The 17,548-nt window shown below is 33.1% G+C and overlaps 1 protein-coding gene across 11 annotated transcripts in view; it reads left to right on the plus strand.

Annotated features, from left to right (window-relative positions):
• The window catches only part of BLTP1 (bridge-like lipid transfer protein family member 1), a 204,276-nt gene that overhangs the window by 126,002 nt on the left and 60,726 nt on the right, over window positions 1–17,548 (plus strand). For 10 of the 11 annotated variants that reach the window (XM_082389554.1, XM_082389555.1, XM_082389562.1 and 7 more), the window contains 7 exons: window positions 1,919–2,625; window positions 3,054–3,299; window positions 3,797–3,890; window positions 5,864–5,914; window positions 9,823–10,029; window positions 11,495–11,733; window positions 16,173–16,417. In XM_082389554.1, coding sequence (XP_082245680.1) covers window positions 1,919–2,625; window positions 3,054–3,299; window positions 3,797–3,890; window positions 5,864–5,914; window positions 9,823–10,029; window positions 11,495–11,733; window positions 16,173–16,417 — 1,789 coding nt within the window. The remainder of the gene's footprint in view (window positions 1–1,918; window positions 2,626–3,053; window positions 3,300–3,796; window positions 3,891–5,863; window positions 5,915–9,822; window positions 10,030–11,494; window positions 11,734–16,172; window positions 16,418–17,548) is intronic. The other variant, XM_082389560.1, reaches the window with a different exon arrangement.

The following is a 17,548-nucleotide window of genomic DNA, read 5'->3' on the forward strand; positions in this document are numbered from 1 at the left end:
AGTCCTGAGTTAAATTTGTATTTCTATTTGCAGTAGCCTACTTTCATGTAAATATATGCATACATATAAGTATATATTAATATGTATAAATATGTGTATATATAAAAATGTGTATACACACATATAGTATATGTATCATCATTGATATAATTAGGTTATGCATAATTATATTATATATAATATGATTATATATATTAGATTATATTTACAGCCTACTTATTGGCCTGCTAAATGCCATATAATACTTCTACAGACCAGACCTTCATCTGACCACACTTCCCTTCTTATGTTCCCAGACAAATTCTTTGAGTGACTTTGAACTTACTGTCTTTAGTCTAGCCGAACCTAACATTCCTTTTAATTTTTCTACTATCACACCACCTCTGAGTGCTCTACATTCTTATTACTATACCATGGTTAGCTTTTATTTCTCAGATCTCCTGTAACTCCACCTTAGATCTTATTTATTAGGAAACTTTTGTCACAGTACACTTTTCCTGGTCATTAATTTTAGTCTTGTCTGGGCTTTTTTGTAGCACATTGTTCATTCTACTAATTATTGTACCTTACTATTGGGTTACAGTTTCTTGTATAAACATGTATAACTCTCCTAGACCATAAAGCCAGAACAGTTATTAAATCATTTAGCATAAGTCCTGGCATGTAGTATGTCCTCATAAATTTTGGTTTCCTTATATCTTTGCTGTCTCCAATCAAGATAGTTGACCATGTTAGGGGCTTAATAAATATTTAATTTTAACTTTACCCATGTGGCTGCTTTTGCCTTAAATGACTGCTTCATTATGTAGCTAGATTTCTTCCCCCTTTTACTTGAATCTCCTCTCTTTAAGACGTTTTTGCCTCGCTTACATGTTTTCAGTTCTTGTTTTTGCAGTTGTGGATTATTTTAATCTCTTTTGAGTCTCTCTTCTATATCTTCTAATTCTCACAATCTAATTTTTCCTTCTCTGATTGCACACTTAGCATCGATTATAGGCTTACTCTAAGCTTGTACATTTTCTTGAATTATACCACAGAGTGGAATTTTTCTTATTAAATAAGAAATACTAGTATTCATTAAGGAATTATTAGTCTCTAATTATAAATTCTTTAAGTCAAATTGAAAATATCAAAGAATCTTGGAGGGTTTTTTTTCCCAATAGAAAAAAAACCTGTGTTTAATTTAACCTATATGACTACACATTCATATTTTACATGAAAGAAGAGGGGAAAAATATCTTTTTAAAATTTTGGTGCTTGAGGTTTATTGTTATTAGTAGTTGATTTATGAAAATCTGAGATATTTTGACTTTTTAATATTAAAATTGTCTATAATATTTCTACCTGAAAATTTTTAGATATGCAGGGGATTTGCCAAAATAACTTTTATAGAGGTTTTAAGTCTTTTGTGTGCATTTCTCATTTTTGTTTCAGTTGCTTTTCTTAGCACTTTCAACTTGGCAAAATATGCCAGCAGGGTTTCATTTCAAATAGCAAATCAAAATATATAAAATGTGATGAAATTAAATATATAAACCATATATTTAACAGAAGAGTAGAGGATGGTTAAGGAAGATGTTCTAGTTGACCTACTATTGACTTTAAATTCTAATACCATTGGGGTGTGCCATCAGATGGCAAGAAAAATTATTTTATCATTTCACTGAAATCATTAATTAAGTCTGATTTTGACTAGTCATAGAGTAAGATCAAGAAGGAAGACTTAAGGCCCAGTTTCCAACTTATGAAAAAGTTGGAAAAACTTATTCTACTTGATCTCTTACTTAAAATTATTTAAATGGCTTATTCTTCACCTTGGAGATTATTTTGCTAACAAGTTAATAAAGATTGTGTGGTTCTGGGAAAAAAGAAATAAAACCTTGTCATTTTCTTTTTTCATTTTTTTCCACATTTTTAGGCAAGGCCATGTGAATCTTCCTCCACTTGAGTTCAAACCAGCATTGATGTTGGAAACCTTTAGCATCAGCGCTGTTGTAATGGAAAAGTCTGTGTGCACCCCTCAGAACTCTGCCAGTGCTCTTTCTTTTCATGATCTCAACAAGCGTTATTACAATACCTTTCACTGCAACTTTACTATTTCCTGTCAGTCAATAAGCCAGCACGTAGATATGGCTTTAGTTCGTCTTATTCATCAATTTAGTACGATGATAGATGACATCAAAGCGACTCAGACTGACATTAAACTTAGCAGATATACAGCTGGATCCGCTTCTCCAACGCCTACCTTCAAAACCAGAAAACATCGGGATTTTCGCTCATCTGACTTCAGCCGCAGTTCTAGAGGAAGTCTTAATGGTGGCAATAGAGTAAATAATGCAAAGAACAAACGGACCAACAATGAGAACAACAAAAAGGAGTCTCGAAACAAAAATTCATTAGGAAGATCTGAAAGAAGAACTTCAAAGGTGTCTAGGAAAGGTTCAAAAGACGTGGTGGATCATATGACTATCCATATGGATGACTCTGACTCGATTACAGTGTCAGAACAAAGTGAGCCTTCAGCTGAGTGCTGGCAGAATATGTATAAATTGCTTAACTTCTATTCACTTATCTCTGATCCAACAGGAATACTGGAAAAATCTTCAGAAACATTTGGACCAGCAGGTAATGGATATTTTTATATTTAAAAAATTTTCTGTTTAGAATAGCAATAATCCTAAAAAAGACAAGTTTATCCATCATGTTTTCTTAATGTTATAATTGGATAATTGAAATGCAAAGAAATTGGCAGTCGCCCAAGGAGAGAAAATAGTGATGGCAATCAGATATTCTGCTACCCCTTTTTCCCATCCTTCCTAACCCTTACACAGTATGCTCCTAAAGAATTCACACAGACCTGCTTTCAAACACCTGACTGTACTATTTATTTTCAAATATGACCATGGGAAAATGTTGAAAAATTTAAGAAATCATTTTGGTGGGGAAGAGGACAAAGAGGGCCAGTTTGGAACGTGCAGGAAAGAAAGGTCAGTTGATGTCCTTCCATTTTGCAGTTTTCACGTCTAAACCTACGTATTTCTGTTCACTTAAAGGAGTCCGGAGCCCTACAGAGCCAACGTGTAAAGTTGTGTTTGAGAATGAACAAGACAGGAACAGCTTGACCAGGACGCAGAGGAAGCGCAGCATGGCAGCTGCTGAGCCCCAGCACGTCACTCTAATAGTGTTTGGGGTTGGCATGGTGAGCCGCACGCACCTGGAGGCGGACATTGGTGGGCTAACCATGGAGTCAGAGCTGAAGAGGATCCACGGCAGTTTCACACTGAAGGAAAAAATGAAAGGCAGGTGACATTCTAACCCTGGGGCGCCTCTTTTCTGCAGAAAGCCAGTGCCATGTCTCACAAATTCCTACTTGGCAGTTTTTCTTCAGAGAATGGAACTTCCCGTTTATACGGATCAAGAGTGCTCGTGTATAGTTTCTTTTTCTTATTCTTAACGTTTTAAAAAATCTTGTAAGTATTCTGCGCCAAGTTTTACTTCTGAGATTTAAAATGTCCTTAGGCTATTTAATGTCATTAGGCTCTTTAGTGCATGAATGGCATGTTAAACTACATATTTAGCATCACTCCAGTTTTGACGTATAGTACATATGTATATGTGAATGCATAGAAATAAAAATCTTCAAGGAAATTTTTTTAAAAAGTCGTTTGGAAATAGTTTAAATTTCATTGTACCTTTAAAGTTATCTTTTGTTATTGAACGTATTATGAATAAAATGACATTTTAATATGAAGTGCAACTCTCCAGAATTCATACACTTTTTTTTTCCCATTTTAAGATGTTTTACATCAAAAGATGACTGAGACATGTGCCACGGCTCATATTGGTGGGGTCAATATTGTGCTGCTTGAAGGGATTACACCAAATATACAGTAAGTGTGTTTTTTTTTTACTATTCTCTTAAACTTGTTTGTTATAGTTTTACAGGAAACTTAAAATTCATTGGATGAATCCCGTACCTACTGCGTTTTGAGATTTATATACTTAATGTTGCCAGACACTGTGATTCTGTCACTAAGAACATCACAAATGAAATGTTCTCAGAAAACTTATTTATTCCTTTTCTAAAATTGGACTACTGCCACCCCTCCACCCTAAAAAACTGACTCCCGGGACATTTTAAGATTGTGTGACAGGAAAAATGATTACAGTGCAAATTTCAGTTAAACATATGAGATGCAAAAGCTCACGTAATTCAAATAGTTAAGTATTTAAAACAAAATTATAGTCAGAGAATATAGACTGTCTCTTGATTTTATTCTAACTAATCATTACCCGTATTCATGCTGGGTTTCCAAACTTTATCTTGCCATTTTTTCATTTAAAGAATTTAACAATAAAGCCTATGAGACCCTTCAAATAGTATAGGTAAGCTTTCTGTAGTGAGTATACCATTCCATATTGCTTTTCTTCTGACTCTTTGCTCTCACCTTTTCTTTATATGTTCTATTTGTGGATCTGTCCAAAATTGTTCTGGTAATGATTACCTTTATACATGATATTTAGATCACTATTTGGTTGTCAATACATTTAACCGTTGACTTTGCTCATACACTTGGGAGTATAGCACTTCATTCCTAACTTCCTTTCAGTGGAGCACTTTTATGCTATAACTACAAAATGTATTTTGATAATTTAGGTCAGATTTTGAGGATTTGCTCATTCTTAATATTATAACTAGTTAATGTCCTACTGTTGTCCCTTAAAGCATCTATCATGCTAAATACTGACTAAATAGAGGATTTGGTTCAATGTTATAAATATTAAATATTAGTTGTAATTTGACTCATTACAGGTCTACTCATAACATTTCAAACATGGGTAATGTGATGACTATCTTGGGAAACATAAAATGGGTGGATGAAATGGATGTCTAAGTCTTGCTGAGGCAGTTTGGACCTGTATATCTAGAACCAAAGAGTATATTTCATTATAGCTGCCTAAATGGTCCAGATCACATTTCCTAAGCAGTCTTTCTAAAGACCAGGAAATTCCAGTAGTTGTGAGACAAGATCTTTTCTGATCATTCAGTATGGGAGGAGGGTATTATTATGTAATAATTACAATCTAAAGGAGTTATCTATCATGGACCAGGAGCCTCCTATACATTATTTTATTTAGTCCTCACCACAGTCCTGTTAACTGGGATGTTTTATCCCCACTTTACAGAACAATAAATCGAGATTCAGAAATATCAAAGTGTTTTCCTAAAATGCTTAAAGTCATACAGTCAGTAAGAAGAGATGCCTGAACCTCTGCACCTTCTACCTCACTATGATGCTACTGCAGGAAGTCACCACAGACCTTGGGTTTCATGATTCCTTTGTTGAGTCTAAATTTAAAGTATCATGGTCACTTTGACCTATTCAGAAGTACAACAAATTTCTTTAGATGTCTCGTGGGTTTTATTTACTCTATCCTCTTGAACCTCTTATCTCCATTATCTATTATCTCTTAAGAGAAGGGCTTCAAATAGTCTCTAAATTTGCAAAACGTATTTATAAAATTGATTTTTTAAAAAAAGTATTAGTTGATAATTCTTGCCTTTAAAAAAATCTCAAGCCAAGATCCCTTAACTTTTTCATTAAAAAAATAAGTTATTAATTACTCACTGCCAAACTCTAGTAGTGTTAAGACTTTCTGGATTTATTCTTTGGCTTTTCACTTCCAGTTTCAATTAAAAGGAAATGGAACTTTTAAAAATTAGTTGAAAAGTTTCTTGAAAATTTTAAAAATGGGAAATAAAAGCTTTCCAAATGATTGCTCATATTGTCACTAATTTACGCATGAATGTTTATTTGCTTCCTTTTTGTTTTCCTGCTTTCTCTTGAATCTTCATCTGTAGACTGGAGGATTTTCCTACATCTCCTACAAGCACAGCCAAACAAGAGTTTCTGTATGTCATTATTATTCTTTTTCATGGACTTTGTGATTAACATAGTATTGAATAGTTTTAAAGATAAAATATTTAGATTATCTGCATGGCTGTAAAAGTATGTAGTTATTATTTTGTAGCTTTAATATAGATCCTTTTATAGATTAAAGTTTACTGATTTTCAAGGAAAATACACAGGTAAGGACTACCTTTTTGGTAATTCATACCTTGTTTTATTGTTGAAAGATTGTAACACTGTAGTTGTGTGTTGCTTTGTGCTTTTTGAAGACCTGTTACAAACCCTTGTTAACATTTGATGTGATAATAGAAGCTAAAATTTTTAACTTTGCAAATGAGTTTTCACAAATTTGCAAAACTAATTATTAAAACACTAATATATGAAAATATCTACATTGCTCAACCTTATAATAATTCTGTCTTTAAGATGGAGAGAGTTCACTGCTCTGTTGTCAGCTTTTATGTATGGCTTTTACTGTGTATCCTTTTGTATTTTGACCAGCTTGATTTGGCCTGTGTATATCTGATATTTTGTGGTAGTGATATATTTAAATACTTGTCACATGAGTCTTACCACCATGACAATTTAGTATGTTACTTAGGACTGATTTTTTTCTTTCAACCTTTTCTATAAAATTTCAGTATGCTGAATAAATAGATGAATCTGCATATTTTGTTCCAGGCTGGTAAGATTATCAATACCTGGTGAGATTTGTTTCATTGTGTATTGATAATAGGCCATAGTCAAAACATCATCAATCAGCATCCCTTTGTTGGGATTATCTGTGATCTATGTCACTTCATCAGTCAACTAGAAGTACTAAAAAAGAATAAATGCACTAATATTAAATTAGAAAATTGATTGTTTTTGGAAACCACTCTTCCATATTAATATCATCATAAATAATAACAGGTATAGAAAAAATAGCTAATTCCACTTTAGTAGTTACAGTAGCTAGAGAAGATTTATTGTTTCTCTCTTTTTTATCACTGAGTTCTCTGGATGTATAATAAAAAAAAAAAATCAGTACTGTATGATTTTAGAAAGGATGCTATTTAATGGCTGAAGATCACATCTTTATCCACTCAACTAATTAGGTTATTAGGTTGCATATTATGGCCTGCACACTGTGTTAGGTTTCAGAGATGGAACAGTAAGCAAGTGAGAGGTAGTTCCTGTCATAATATCACTTATAGGCCCACTCCCTCCTTTTTCAGGCCTTCCTGCTGAGAGAGTTAACACGTAAGGTACAATTGCCAAATGGGAAAGGAAGCTCCAAAGACTTTTAATAGTTAACTGAATTACACGTGATCCCAGCACTCTCTGTCCACATTGTAGAGATTTCCAGGCAAAACTGAACTGAGGCGGGCAGCATGGGTCAGGGTTCATAAATTAGTTTACCTCCTTTTCCTGCCTTTAAAGTCTGGGCCTGCAAGATCAAGGAGGTGGGGTGGGGGTGGAGATAGAGTAGCGATAATGAGGCCCCAGAGTAAATCCTCAAACTCTCAACCGGCACTACAAGGATGGCTGGCCTGCTTTAAAGGCCCTGTGGCCTGGACACAGGAAGAAAAAGAAGATGCGGAAAAGTCCTTGCCTGATTAGGCACTGTGGTGGTTATAACAGGCTCACAGTGGATCTGCCCTACCACCACTGCCAATGAATTCCTGAACCAAGCTTCTTGGTCGCTTGCCGTGAACTTTTTACATATATGAGGCATGCCTGGCATGCTACAAGTTTTTATAGTCTTCTCTTTAAAAAGACTTTGGCCACTTCTTTCCTGTGTAAAAGTCTTATGTATACTACATGTTTTTTGATCTAGATTAAGTGACAGCTCTTTTAAGAACTAAAGTAGATAATATATGAATAGATAATTATGAATAGATAAATCTGAAATTATGAATAGATAATTTATGAATAGATAAATTATGAATAGATAATTCATATTGGCAGCTTGTAAATTGTTTAATTCCTCATTCTGGGTCTCCTCACATCTTTAACATGTACAGTTTGACGAGAGTTAATCAGACATCCTCTACAGTGTCTGTCTCAGTTTGATCAGTGTAGGACTATCCTGTTGTCTAGCTCCAAGGAACATTACTCACGCTGTAGTCATGGGCATCATTTACATAGCCTACAGTGTGATGGTGCCCTCTGGAGTTGGGCAACACAGAGCCCCTGAAGTCCTTAACATCAAAATTTCCACCGGAAATACCACAGTAGGATCTACAGTAGGAGAGCAGTCAGCCCCATAGCTTTCTATTCTGACATTTGGTGTATAATTGAAAATCAAGGGTTGTGTATATGCTTATATAATCACAAGTAATATTTAAGCAGACTTCTATAGATTATAAAGGTAAGATAGTAAGATAGGTGTAGAACTTCTTGACTGTCATGATAACAAGACTTCTTTGTAAATGTATGCTTAGTTTCATTCAGTAGGTGAATACTGTTCACAACTAGAAAGCCCTTTGCATTTTAGCACCATCTGAGTGTTCTGGCTCATGTTGAAATTGAATTTAAAATGGAATCTCATTGATGATAAATAGTAGCTTTATTTATTAAAATAGTTAAGATTCAAAATTCAGTAACTAGTCAGCATCCTAGAATCTATACTCATGCTAGCTAGAACAATTCCATAGATTACTTTTTTCTTTTTCTAGTCAGTGATAGTCTTTGAGAAATAGTTTCCTTTGAAGAAGAAAGCAAATATAGTTCTCTAGTAATCATTTTTGAATTTTGTATAATACCTGGATTTCACTATCTGTAAATAATCAAAACTTCTAATAGAACCATTGTTATGCTTCTCAAGGTTTATTCTAATAGAAGTTAAATGTAATAAATGGATGATTCCTTAGGTCCTTGAGACTGTAAATAAATTCTCGGTGAATCCTCTGTAGCCTAAGTAGAGATAAATGTGTGTGAACTGACATGTAGTTAATATGAAATTTGCATTTTGTGTGTTTTGCTAAATCTGTTGTCAAGCATTCTTTGCTCATTTGAAAGATAACATATATGTTAAAAGCTTTCCTTTTACTACTGGGCCTTTAGTGGTGCAGTTCATTGACATGAACCTTTCCACTGTGTGTGTCAAGACTGCTTCATCACGGCTTTTACATACATGATTTATCACATGATATCTGTGGAATTCCACAGTTGTGTTGAGTCATTCTTCTGCTGTACTTCTTTCTGCTCATTCATTTCACAAAATTCAGTGAGTGTCTACCATGTTCAAAGCACTGTTCTAGGCACTGGAAAGAAAGAACAAGATATCAAGAAAGACAGTATTTCTATTTTATATCTGTACCAGCAAAGCTTACCAATTTTTAATTAAGTAGTAGTTACTCATTATGAATTGGACTTCTATCATTTCTTTGCTACTCACTGAAAATAAAAAATGGAAAATGCAAGTTAAATTTCTTCCTTCTCATTAATTTCTTTTAACATATTAGATGATTGTTAGATTAATTTCTTTGGCTGATTAGATTTTAAGAAGTAAAAGAAGTGTTTTTTTTTTTCTTTTAATTTTCACTGTGTATATTTTCTTAGTGGTCGTACAGATGCCTAAAATAAGTTGAAGAAAAACGGAGTTCTGAATGGGGAAAAAAATCAAAATGGGATTTTGTGTGTTGTGTATGTGTAATATGTCAGTGTATTCTCTTTTCACGTAAGCACATACATACATTCTTCTGTAAACTCTTTATTAAACAGAATAATATTCAGTACAAACAGTATAAAATGTGTGTCCATATTTTTAGAAAACATTATTTCTTTAGTGTGATTTAAATGCATGAAAAATCTTGTAATTTACTTCATTGAATGATTTAAAAACATTTGTCTTGCTCTCAAAATACTTTTTCAAAATTTCTCTTTACTTGGCCATATTTTAATGATCCTCCTTCTCTTTTAATAGAACTGTAGTGAAATGTAGTATTGCCAAGTCCCAAGCCCTCTACAGTGCCCAGAGGGGGTTGAAGACTAACAATGCCGCAGTGTTCAAAGTAGGAGCTATCAGCATCAACATTCCCCAGCACCCTGCCACCTTACACAGCATGATGGTTCGAAGTTCTCACCAACTATCTAAGCAGATCTCAGATCTCATCAGACAACCTTCTACAGTGTAAGTTATTTATTCAAGATCTGTGATTCTATATAGTATTTCATGTCATTCTTTGCTGTGTTAACAATAGTTTGGAGGAAGACATGAAGGTTACATCTAAGTAGTGACTATTATGGATAGTGGGGCGGGTGGAAAGTAGCTAAACATGATTGTGGGAGAATCATATTCTGGGTATTATTAAAGTACTATGTCACAAATGCAATTGTCAGTCTTTCATATTGCATCAGTAAAGCTTAAGAGATCCTAGAGATTAGTGGACATTATAAAGTGATACTAATAAAAGGCAAACTGACAAATTCTAGGATTGTAGCAATATTTCTTTACTTTGAACTCACTGAAATTTGTGAGTGCATAGATTTATAAAGTTGCAGTGGCCATTTATGTCCCATGCGTGGTTTTGTGCTGACCTCTATGTGAGCTTATTGTACATGGTTCAAGGCAGGATTTGAATATACCATTTAAATATTTTAAAAGGCAGTAAATGGGACCTTTGCACAGTAACCTTTATTCCCTGGGTCTGCATTGCCAAGCTTTCTTCCTGGTCTCCAAAGTTATAGCTAATGAATAACTAATAAAAATATAAGTGAAAGGTGAAAAATTGTCTTGTTATGTTTCCTTTTTCCTAACCTGTAAGGTAGAAAAACACTAGTGTGTATTTTGACAGTGTCTTAAAGCAGTGATTTTTCCAGTTGTCCTATCTAGATCTTTAATTCTGATGTAATATTAATTCATGTCTGGTTGACTAAGTAGTAATAATTTAAACATGTTTCTCCTGTCAGTGGAATATGGAATCCAGAATGTGTACATGAGCCTTAGTTATAAAATACCCTAAGGAGTTTTTCCTTATTAGAATGTATCGGCAGTGGAGTGGAGTAGTTAAAAACAAAGACTCTAGATTCAGATTGACGGAGTTCAAAACTGATTTCACCACTTTCTCACTATACTTCATTTGTAAAATGGAGATAACAGTACCTAATCAAAGGGTTTTGTGAGATAAATAAATTATATAAAATATACAAAGCAATAAGAATAGTACCTGGCACATAGTAAGCACTAAAATAATTATTGCTGTTGTTGGTGTTGGTGTTATTATTTTTAATAGTGCTAGTAATAGTAATAGTATTAACAATCAACCGTAGAGTGCACAATGGTTAAGTCATGGAATTTGGAATCAGACAAACCTCCAGTTTCACATTAATGATGTGATTGGCCTTGGCAGTGTAACATTCAGTTTATATTGTTATTACTTCGTCTTGTTTACTTTTCTAGATCATTTTTCAATGGCTGTTCTGAGGAAGTCTTAATATGATCTGGTATTAGAAAGAAAACATCTGTTCATAGTTTATTATTGCTCTTTTACATTGAGAATACCAATTTTATACAATTTTTATTTTTATACAATTTAAATTTTATTAGTAGCTGTTCTAATTGTCTTTTTTAAACTTTTTTTTTTTTTGCTTTATAGCCCACAGCCTGTAAAAGAAGATATTGCAACCCCCCTACCTTCTGAAAAAACCCCAACAAGTGTTAATCAGACTCCTATTGAAACAAATGAATTTCCTCAGCTACCAGAAGGTTTAGAAAAGAAGCCTATTGTCCTTAAATTCAGCACCATGTTAGATGGTATAGCCATTGGAGCAGCACTTTTACCATCTCTGAAAGCAGAATACAAGATGGGAAGAATGAGAAGTCATGGAATGACAGGTAACATTGAAGTTTGAATTCATTCTTAAAATTTATGACTGGTTTAAGAAATTAGTAATATTTTGGTGAAACAAATTTAGTTTTATAGATTTTTTATGAAAATTTAAATAATTTTAATCAAAACACTTTTAAATTTCATTAATGATGTTCTTCATTCAGTCAAGTAAAAATAGCAATACACTTCCTTGAATGACCAGCATGGACCCTGCTTTCATTTGAACTCTTTAGAGTTATCCACTCTTTAGAAACCATTTCCAACTTAAACTTAAGTTGAATACATTTCTACATTGTTAGGTTCTTATAGCCTGCATAACTTGGTTTATTTTCACGTTGAGTACATTTAGCTTAAATCAGAGGTTATTTGACTTCTTCAAAATAGCTATTTTTAAAAGATTTTGTGATCCTTATATATCCTCTCCAAAAGCACTTTGCTGTTGTATTTTTATTCTGAAATGTATCATGTATACAAAAGTATGTCAGTTACATTCACACAGTTTATAGAACTGTAAACTCACCCACCGATTACACATCTTAAGAATGAAAACATTACCAGTACTTTGAAGGCTCCTTCAATGAATATTATTACTACCAGATAATAGTCCCCATGAGTGCTTGGTTAATAATCACTATCATGAATTTTGTGTTATCCATTCCTTTGCTTTTCTTTATAGTTTTATTACATAGACATATACTCATAAATGACCAATTTTGTTGTAGCCTGTTTTAAACTTTATTCATATGGAGTCCCACTAATGTATATTTTTACTTGGAACTTTTTTGTTGCACATTTTCTTTGATTTATTTATATTCATCCATGTATCTTTGGTTCATTCATTTTTCAGTGAAATATAGGAGTCCGTTAAGTGATTATATCACAATTTATTTATCTATTCTGCTATTGATGGACCTTTGCCTCATTCTGTTTTTTTGCTATTACATTTGTTCTCATACACATCTTCTGGTACATATGTGCAAGAGTTTCTCAAGGATATTTACTTAGGAGTGATACAGCTAGATTATAGGGTAAATGCATCTTCAACTTTACTAGGAAATATAAAACTGTTTTCCTTAGTGCTTGTGTCCACCAGTTTTTACCCTCCCATCAGTATTAGACTGGAGTTCCCACTGTTCTGCATCCTTGCCAACACTTGGTATTATCGACTTTAAAATTATTGCTTGTCTGGTAAATGTGGAACGGTATCTCATTGTAGGTTTAATTTATGTTTCTGTAGTTATTAATGGAGCTGAATTTTTAAATATGATTAAGGGGTCCTTATATGTTTTCTTATATGAAGCACCTCGTGATGGTTCTTGTTTGTTTTCTGCCCATTTGACCATTGAGTCATTTGTATTTTTCTTGGTTCACAGAAATTCTTTGTATGTTTTGTATATTAAACCTTTGATGTTATATGTTCAACATATATTGTCACCCAGTCAGAGGCTTATTTCACTTTTTGGTCTTTTGATCAACATATACTCTTAATTTTAATGTAATTGAATTAATATTTTCTTGTTTTATTGTGTATTTTATGTCTTGAAGAAGACATAAAAATATAAATTTTTATATCCTTCTGTTCCCAGGATCATGAGAAGATTCTCTCATATTTGCTGTTAAACATTTTGAAGTTTTGCTTTTCACATTTAAGTTCCTAATCTGTAAGGAATTGACTGTTTTTTTCTTCAGTTTGGTATGGAGTAGTATGCATAACCAATTATCTCAGCATCATTTATTGACTAATCTGTTTTTTTTCAGTGATAGATAACACAACTTTATCATCTGTTAAGTGTTTATGTATATGGGGGTCTATTTCAGAGATCTCTGTTGTGCCTCAGTGGCCTGTTTGCACCAGTGTCATACTGATACTTGACTTTTCCTTTTTTTAGAAGTTGTCCTGGTTATTTTTGTTTATTTGCTCCTTCAGATATATTTTAGAATCAGTTTGCCAAGTTCCCTGAAAAAGCCTGTTTGGATTTTTATAGAAATTGAGTTGAATCTATAGATTTACTTGGGGAAGAATTAAAAATATTGATTGATATTGAGAACTGACATAGTATTTAACCTTCTTATTCCTGCATATGTCTATCTCTCTGTTTCTTTAGGTCTTCTTCAATGTTTTTCTATAAAGTTTAAAATTTTTCAACTTAAGGTTTTTGTGTATCTGTTGCAAGATATGTTTATTTACTTGGATACCTAGGCACCTTATGTTATTGTTGTTATTACAAATGGTATATTTTATAAATAGCATTTTAAACTAGTGGTGGTATGTACAAATGCGCTTGATCCTTTTATGTTAATCTTATACTCAGCAACCATATTAAACTATTTTATTATTGCTAATAAGATTCTGTGGAGTTTCCTAAGTAGATATTCATACCATGTGCAAATAATACTTTTGTTTTTTTCCTATCCAGTCTTTATGCCTTTTTATTTTTCTTATCTTACTGTGTCTCTACTACCAAGTTCAGTAAAAGGGGTACTGTTGGCATCCTTGTTTTACTCACATTTTTTAAGGGAATTAATATTTCACCAGTGAATATGATGTTTGCTGTAGGTTTTTGCTGGGTTATTTTTATCAAGTCAAGATAAGTTACTTTTATTCCTAGTGTGCTAAGAGTTTCTATGAATGATTGGCGAATACTTATTATTGGATACTTTTTTCTGCATCTGTTGAAATTAAAATATTTTTTCTCCTTTATTCTATTAACATGATAAATTACATTAATAATTTTTTAAAAACACATATACATATATGTGAATACATACATACATGTATGTATTTTTGTATGTATGTGTATGTATTTATTTCTGCCCTCTAGCATTTTAGGCTTTCTTTATTGAGAGGGATTTTTCTGAACATCTTTTCTTATCAGAAACAGAAGCACTTTAAAGTGAATTTCCATATTTGGCAGAGTCAGAAGTGTTGGGCCTTCAGGTATTGGGCTAAATGGCTCTTCTTGTCTGTTTATTCAGGGCATCCATGAAATAGAAGAGTCAACAGAAGCAGCAAATCAAAAGCCGAATAGTCAGTTTAGAACTAGGAAGATATGAATATTTAGGAGCAAAGAAAACATATTGTCAAATATCTAGTCAGATAACAACCCATAATTCTTCTTGCAATAAAGGAAAGGGACAAAAACAGTAGAAAAAAAAAAGGCTATACTAGTGATAAGGGATGACCTGAGGCCTAGTATTATTTCAGTCTGTGTTTTTATTTGGTGATGTTGGTGGTGGTAATAGTAGTGGTAGCTACTGTGGAGGTCAGCCCGCACCCCTTGCAGCCTGCAAGCCATAGTCAATGACTCTGGAGTGGTGAGTAAGTGGAGATCAGAGCAGTTGTGACCTATCTGGCCTTTCACAGTTGCACCAGTTGGTGAGAGAGCGTGTTTCTGTTTATGGATAACTCATTCCAAGTATAAACGTTACTGTATAGTGAGTGAATATAGTGAATGTGACATATAGGAGGTGACCTTTAATTAGTATGTGGAAGAAAGAGAATTATTTCTGGCACAATGGAGAATACTAGGAATATATAATAAATTTTAAATGTAGGCAAAATAGGCTGTTTAATGTTTGAGTGGAGAGAATTGCTTATGTACAGAACAGTATCAGTAGATTTGATTGGTTGGAAAGGAACATGCACATATACATTAGACAGTATATGTAATAGGCAATAATAGATCTTGATTTTAACAAGGTTTCTGCTATGCCTTAATGCCCTCAATAAATAGTTGGAGAAATATGGCCTGAGTAAATAGTACAGGTTGTGTATTTATAATTGTTTGAACAACTACATGCCAAATTGTTGATTTAAGTGTTTAGAACCAATAGTAAACTAAAACTCATACCATATTCTTATTTGGAATATGGTCCCATTATTATTGTTAAGGTCAAAGATACGTGTGTTTGTAAAATTTTATACTTGACGAATGTTTTCATTGAGTATAATTTAGTTGATTTGACAATTTCACTGTTTCCTTCCATACTGAGTCAGGATCAAGAGGCAAGTTATCAACTGCTAACTATTCTCTCTGAATAAAACACTGTGTGGATTGCTGTTGTTTTGTTTTGTTTTGCACTTTAATTTCTCTTGTTTTAACTCTTCCATAATAAAGGCAATTTCTTTTCTACCTTATGTGAAATAAAGAGAACATTTACAGGTGTTTCTCTAGCACCTAACACAATGCTGGGCACCTAGTAGGCTTAATAAATGATATTTGCTGGCTTAATAATACTGGCTGATGCTTTATAGTAACCATACATATATTTAAAGATGGGAAATATTTTATAAGCAAATTTAAAATATCCTTCTCATATCTTTCAACATAGGTTTGGAAAATGCATACTTTTTTTTATAGACACTATTTATTGAACAAAGGAAGGAATGAATGAGTGAATGAGCACCTGAACAACAAACAGTAACATTCCTTATTTCTTACAGGTGCACAGACCAGGTTTACGTTTGAGCTGCCAAATCACAGATTGCGTTTTACTTCAAAAGTTTCTGCCACCGATATGTCAACCATTCCTCCTTCTGCCAGTCTTAACCTTCCTCCTGTTACTATGTCAGGGAAATATATAATGGAAGAGCATGATAGTTATTCAGACCAGGTGTGGAGTATAGATGAACTGCCTTCTAAACAAGGGTACTATTTACAGGGAAATTATCTACGTTGTGTGGCAGAAGTAAGTTCACTTTTTAATTTTCTTACTCTTTGTAATTTAGCAGCCTTCAAACTTTAGGTGTACCAAAGTATGTAGTGATCCAAAAAATCATCAAATCATTTATTCCTACAGAATTTTGTACTGTATTTGGTGTGTGTGTGTGTACGTACACATGTGTATGTGTTTGTGTCTCTCTCCTTATAGTTTTATTTAAACATGCTTTTTTTTCTTGTTTTAATCATCTTTGAATTCATATTTATTATATTGGGTTTCACATGCATCTCTACAATATTTTCATGATTCATTTGACTATAAAAACGCTAAGGGTATCTAACATTTGTCAGGTGCTTCATATTCATTGACTTGTACAATCCTTAAATCAATCCTTTGAGGTAGATATTTTATTCTCATTTTACAAGTAAAGAAACTGAGCCATTAGAGAGGTTACATGATTCATCCAGGTATACATACTTATTAACAATATAAAGGTCATACAGAGATAAAATAATTACAAGCAGATTCACAGACTAGTTTCTTTACTAAGGGAATTTGAAAGCCAGCATACATGATTCCATCATTATTTTCTCCCTTTATATCTGTACAATTATCACAAGTTTAAAAAGCATTTGGATATGTTTTCATTTGATTTGTGGTAAGTAGGCCACTTGTTATCATCCTAATTTGTTATAGTAGAAAATCAAATGTAGAGAGATTAAATAACTTTCCCTAAGTCTCCCAACTATCAAATGAGAGATGTAGGAGTCACACAGTGTGCTCGTCCCTCGGCTTGCTTTGTCAGTTTGTCAGAAACAGTTGCAACCTTATCAAAAATCAATTCGCCAACTATTTGTTTTATAAATTTTATTCTCTAGAATCTGAAGGATCTATACGAATGCTCTTTGGCGTCTTTCTAGAAATATTACAGCTAAGTAGGATATATTTAAGTCTGGTTTACCTTCTTTAGACTCTGCTTGTCCTAGAACTTCTCATGTACAAGATGCTAGAAGTCAAATATTTATTTACTAAAAGGTGGATTATAAAGCATATTTCATTTGTGCTTTCTACACTGAAAAATAAGTGTCCCAGACTGTAGTTTAGCAATACTATTATTAATGCTTCATTTGACAGAAAATAAAACAAATCAAATGCAGT

This window comes from Balaenoptera borealis (genome assembly GCF_965194805.1).
Source record: "Balaenoptera borealis genome assembly, chromosome: 4".
NCBI lineage: Eukaryota > Metazoa > Chordata > Mammalia > Artiodactyla > Balaenopteridae > Balaenoptera > Balaenoptera borealis.